Genomic DNA, 5,568 nt, shown 5'->3' with positions numbered 1-5,568 from the left:
AGAGGAGAGGGGCGGGAGGAGCTACAGGAGTGTGCAGGGCTACTAGTGGGATAATAAGTCCCGATGCTGAGGGCCCTTCCCGTGTATCCACACCTGGGCCACCGCCTGGCAGACACCCAGGGCCAGAATCAAGGCTGCCCCCACTGCCAGATGACAGCCACGTGCCTGCAGTCCACAGAGGGAGTGAAGCAGGCGGGTGTGTGACAGGGGCCCAGATGAACACTCTGTGGGGTGTGATTTCAGGACACAGGGCTTGCATTAGGGTCTGGTGTGTTCTGCAAGATGATTACTAGGGAGTCTAGCCTGGCCTGGAGGCTAAGGCCTGCTGAAAATGACTGACAGTGTTTCACATGTTCAGATCAGGAGGTTTCACATAAAGTCACAGGGCAGGTAGCAATCAGAATTTGGAGAGCCACCAGGACATGGTGATTGGGGTGCAGGCTTGCAAACACCAGCGAGTGTGCCAGGAGCCGGCCATATTGAGAGAGGCCTCAGTACGGGCTCCTAAACGCGATGGTTAGTGGGCCCTGTGACCACAGTGCAGAGATCCTGCTTTCTCTGCCTCTGCCTTTCTGGGTCAGCCTTGTGCTTAGGCTGGCGACAGCACTGGGATTTTGTTACTTGGCAAAAGCAGCCTGGTTTTCTGGAATCCCTTGTTCTGAGATTAGCTGGTGCCAAGCTGAGAGTCTTAGCCCTGAAATACATGGGCCAGACGTCACTGCTAGACACGCCAAGTGCCTGAACGCCTGGCTAAGGGATTAGATGAGACAGCAGACAGCGTGCTGGGGCGGGGCGCTGGTGGACCGGCAGGGAGGAGAGCGGCCCCAGCTGTCGGGCTGCACTGAGGAGATACTCACAAATGCCCTGGAGGAGCCACTTGGGCTTGTTTTGCCACCGGACCCCGAGGAAGTAGACCGGGAGGCCGCTGAGGATTATGGCAAAGCCGATGCCACACTCAATGGGGGTCTTCCAGAAGGAGACGGCGATCAGGAACAGGCAGGCCAGGATGAAGAACACGGGGAGCGCCAGGTTCACCTGGGGACAGAGGGCGGAGCGATGGGCATCTGTTGCTCCCTTCCCACACCTCCCACGTCCTGTCATCACAGTCCTGTCCACTCCGCGGAAAGTGCTGCGTCCCCACCGCCCTCCTGACCTCGATGGAGTCATCTCCCCCATCAGGCCCACTTAGGCGCTCCCATGGGACCCCCCACAGCACACCCTGTGCCTCCTGCTCCAAGCCCATTCCTCCCACCTGGTCCAAGAACGGCTCCGACCTGTCTCCCTCTTCAGCATTTACCAGTCTGACCTGCCGGCTGGGGACTCTGGAGACATGAAACCTTCCCCTGTTCTCCGTTTCCTCAGCACAAGGCGCCAGGCAGTAATTACCCAGAGCACAGAAGATGCCGACAGAAAACGCAAACAACCCTCGAGGCTTCCCAAGGTCAGGGCATGTGGACCTTGCTGGCTCCCACATCACAGGGCAGAAACCCTAGCCCAGCACCCATTCACCAATGTCACCCAAGGTGGGGGCATTTCTGGGAAGACCCTGGCACCCACTAATAAGTGAGGGACATCTGCCTTCTCAGAGAGCCTTTGTGAGGAGGCTGAATGCAGTCTGCACAGCACGGGCAGACCAGCCACAGAGGCGCCCCCGGCCCAGCCCGGCCCAGCCCGGCTCCAAGGACCATGTCCTGCTTCTGCATATGGGTGGGCTTGTCTACACACAGACTTGGCCATCTGCCCACACACTGCAGATGAAGGGCAAGCCAGGGCCCCACCTGGTCAGCCCACACTGCATGCCCCTCCCCAGCTCAAGTTAACAGTGAAACAAAGCCCCACCATGTGCCCAGGATAACACAGGACAGAGCCCACCACAGGCACAGGTGACATGGAGATATAACTCACCATGTGCCCAGGATAGCATGGGGACGGAGCCCACCACAGGCACAGGTGACATGGAGATATAACTCACCATGTGCCCAGGATAGCATGGGGACGGAGCCCACCACAGGCACAGGTGACATGGAGATAGAATCCACCATGTTCCCAGGATAGCATGGGGACGGAGCCCACCACAGGCACAGGTGACATGGAGATATAAGTCACCATGTGCTCAGGATAGCATGGGGACGGAGCCCACCACAGTAGGGAGCAAGGTGCTCCAGGGCACTAAGGTTGCTCTGGTGCCCAAGAACCTCTTCAAGGCAGGGAAGCGGGCCCTGCTGCCTCTGTGGGCCTGCTGGGTGGGGCAGACAAGGATGTGGCCCATGGACAGGTGTCTCTAGGCCAAATGCCACTAGGGACTGGACAAGGGACAACAGCCAGTGGCCACCATGAGTTCCTCCCTCTCTCTTCCCCGACACACAGCGACGTGCTCACTGGCCCGTGTTTTGAGAAACAAGGTCACCCTTGGGCAGCTGTCCCCCGAGGAGAGGGGCATTCACCTTAGGCCAGGCCCAGCTGGCACCTCAGCAGTCTAATGCTAAAACTCCTCCATTCAATGAGGCAGAGCTGGTCTTGGCCAGGTCTACACCCTACGGGCTCAGACATCACCTCCCACCCACCACAAATGATCTCCCCCTCACACCCTTGGCAGCACCCCCTGAACACACATGGCCCCTACATCTCTGCCCACATGCCACCTTCTCAGGACCACCCAGCCATCCTGGTCAGCTGCCCCCTGGCCAGTTAGGCCCTCACCCTGCCCACCTGTCCACCCCACAGTGCTCATCACCTGCCCATTGGGCACTGAGGTTTCTTATTTATTGCCTCGTGCACCAGGACCCTCTACAGGAGGCATCCTGACCCCTGGTTCAGAGGGGAAATGGCAACTCCAAGAGGGATGGTGGCTTGCCCAGGCACAGGCCGGGAGGGCAGAACCAAGAAGTTGTGCAGAGCTGGCTCCTCACAAAGGCTGTCAGGGACACCTGGACCCCGTTTCTCCAGCGCATGACCCACCGAGCCCCCAGCTGTTGGGGGTGCGCCAGGCCTGGGCCGCCCACGCGGCTGGGCCCTCACCTTGATGGGCCGCTCCAGCTCAGGCTTCTTGTATCGGAGCCACAGCATCCCGATGATGGCCAGGGCCACACACAGCCAGTTGAAGAAGCTGAAGAAGTTGATGACGGAGAAGATGTCGTTGGAGAAGGCGTATAGCAGGGTCATGAGGCACTGCAAGCAGAGAGAGGGGGCAGCGTGAGCCGGAACAGGACGGCCTGGAGGATGGAGGCCACCGGCGCTGGGGCACGTCTGCAAGGGCTGGCAGCACTTGCGCACTCTTGCTTTAAAGGAAGACCTAGTTTGAGCAACACACGTGTTCTCAGAAAGCAAAGGCCCCACTGAGAGCGGGAAGGGAACGAAGGCCTAAACCCTGTACTCACTGCAGTGTTACCTGTAGAAGCAATGACTGGGAACCAACTAAGTACCCATTACGGAGCTCTCCCAGAACCCCAGCCACCAGGCACCCACAGGAGTTTCAAAACTCTTCCTCTTGGCTCCCTCGCCCTGGCTTGCAGCCCTGTGGACAAGCCCCCGTCCTGAGGAACCGAGGCCTCATGCTCACAGCCACATGAGGGGCCATCCTGGAAGCGGCTCCTCCAGTCCCGGCCGAGCCTTCAGATGGGACGCAGCCCCGACCACCATCTTGTTACCACCTCACAAAGGACCCTGAACCAGGGCCACCCAGCTAAGCTGCCCGGAGTTCCTGACTCACGGAAACAAAGGGACAGTGAATGCTTTCCGTTTCAGCTACTAAGTCCTGGGTGATTTGTTACAGAGCAATAGAGAACTAATAAGACGTTAGGCAGGCTGAAGAGAAGCGTGCACGATGTGACGTCACTAGAAATCGCACGTTTGTTAACATGCCACAGAGGTCCAGAGGCACCGAGCACGCAAAGCCGCCTGTGAACCGTGGCTCCCTGGGAGAACAGAGCAGAGCTTCTGCTCCACAGATGCTGGACTGTTTGAAGTTTTTTTTATAACTACCGTGTATTATTTTTGAAATTAAAAACTTAAACCAGTGCCCTTTGTTGTTCAGTGGAGCAGGCAGCCAAGGGCACAATACAAGGAAACACTCTGCTAACTTATCTGCATCTCGGTCTCCGCCTTGGTCTGCTGTCCAGTTGACACCAGGCAAAGGTGGGAGGGTGTCATGCAGATGGACCCTAGAGCCTCCCCTTCCTCCCCAGGAACACCCCAATCTTGTACTTTAATCCACTTGTAATCCTCTCGGGGAAGAAGGGCATCAGATGGTGCTGCCAGCTTACCGTGAACAGGAGGGAGGGCATGGGCGTCAGGAGCTCCGGGTGAATCATGGAGAGTACAGAGGGCAGGTGGCCCTCCCTGGACCCCACAAAGAACAGCCTGAGGACAGAAAAGCAGGTGGTCGGCCTCATCACCGAGCACCCAGGCAGGGGCCTCTTGGTCTCCCTGACCCACTCAGCTGGCAATGGGGGGGAGCTCAGAGGCTTGCGCACCTGCAGTCCCCCTCCCCCTGGGCAGGGCACACAATGAAGCCATGACAGTCTAGGACACAGCAGTTGTGTCACTTCTGGGCAGGGGAGAGTCCCTGGTTCCTTTACTTCTGTATTACATGGATGTTTTGACAGCCACATATTACTCAATGTAACAAACAGACACAACCTTTAAAGGTCATGTTAAAAAGCAGCATGCAGCACTGGCCCCCAGCTCAGCCTCCCTTCCGGTCCTGCCCCGGCTCCCACGGAGCCGAGTGGGGAGCGTGGTCCTGGGGGGCTCACCTGGAGGACGTGAAGAGGGACCCGTTGACGGAGCCGAAGCAGGACAGGCCCACAAAGACGGGGATGATCCAGGACATGACGCCCAGGTGGTAGTTCCCGAAGTCCTAGACAGATGCCGCACATAGTGAGCCCGGGCCCCTTGATGCCCAGCACGCGGCCCAGTCTGGCCCAGCCCCAGGCCACTTGTCTGCACGCGTCCCGCACACTCATGAGGATTCTGCACACGTGACCCCCGGGGTCTGGATGTGAGGGATGTCCCAGGGACAGAGTCCTCTTTAGAACAACACTGGTGCCTGTTCCTCATCCCCACACACTGGCACCTCTCACCCTGGCATTACACCAGGTTGCCCAGGTGCCCGGCCTTTCCCGTCTGTGTCTGCTCTGCTAGGGAACACGGCTTTGTCTCTGGCGGGGTCCCCATTGCCTGACCCAGAGCAAGGCTCAGTGAGGATTTATTCAGAAGGTGGAATGGGTGGGCGCGCACCCTCACCTGCTGAAGTGGCTGTGAGGACACCATGGGAAGTGAGCCTACAGGGCCCGCAGGACATTCCAAAGCCCGCTCGTACTACTTAGGGCCCCACTGTGGTTTGGGAGGCTGATGAGCGCTCTGCTGCTGCCAGCATGGGGCCTGGGGATGCTGCTCTCCTTGCTCTGAACCTGTGTCCAGAATGCCCAGCAGAGGTGGCTCAGGATGCATGTGGGCAGCGGGTGGGAGAAGGCCACCGGGCCTTTCATCCCAGTGCTGGGGTTCAGGCCTCACTTACAAGGACTGGACCTTCCAAATCACCATAATACCGCCCCCCCCCCCCCCCCC

The 5,568-nt window shown here is 58.7% G+C and overlaps 1 protein-coding gene across 1 annotated transcript in view; it reads right to left on the bottom strand.

Moving 5' to 3' along the window:
* SLC7A5 (solute carrier family 7 (amino acid transporter light chain, L system), member 5) overlaps positions 1-5,568 on the bottom strand; it is a 58,218-nt gene that overhangs the window by 1,767 nt on the left and 50,883 nt on the right. The window contains exons 7-10 of the mRNA XM_005862687.2: positions 4,755-4,858; positions 4,263-4,359; positions 3,019-3,168; positions 858-1,035 (exon numbers count right to left, since the gene is read on the bottom strand). Of these exons, the coding sequence (XP_005862749.1) occupies positions 858-1,035; positions 3,019-3,168; positions 4,263-4,359; positions 4,755-4,858 (529 nt within the window). The remainder of the gene's footprint in view (positions 1-857; positions 1,036-3,018; positions 3,169-4,262; positions 4,360-4,754; positions 4,859-5,568) is intronic.

The sequence above is a fragment of the Myotis brandtii genome, unplaced genomic scaffold (genome assembly GCF_000412655.1).
Source record: "Myotis brandtii unplaced genomic scaffold, ASM41265v1 scaffold165, whole genome shotgun sequence".
Taxonomy (NCBI): Eukaryota; Metazoa; Chordata; class Mammalia; order Chiroptera; family Vespertilionidae; genus Myotis; species Myotis brandtii.
This window is presented reverse-complemented; position numbering and strand designations above follow the sequence as displayed.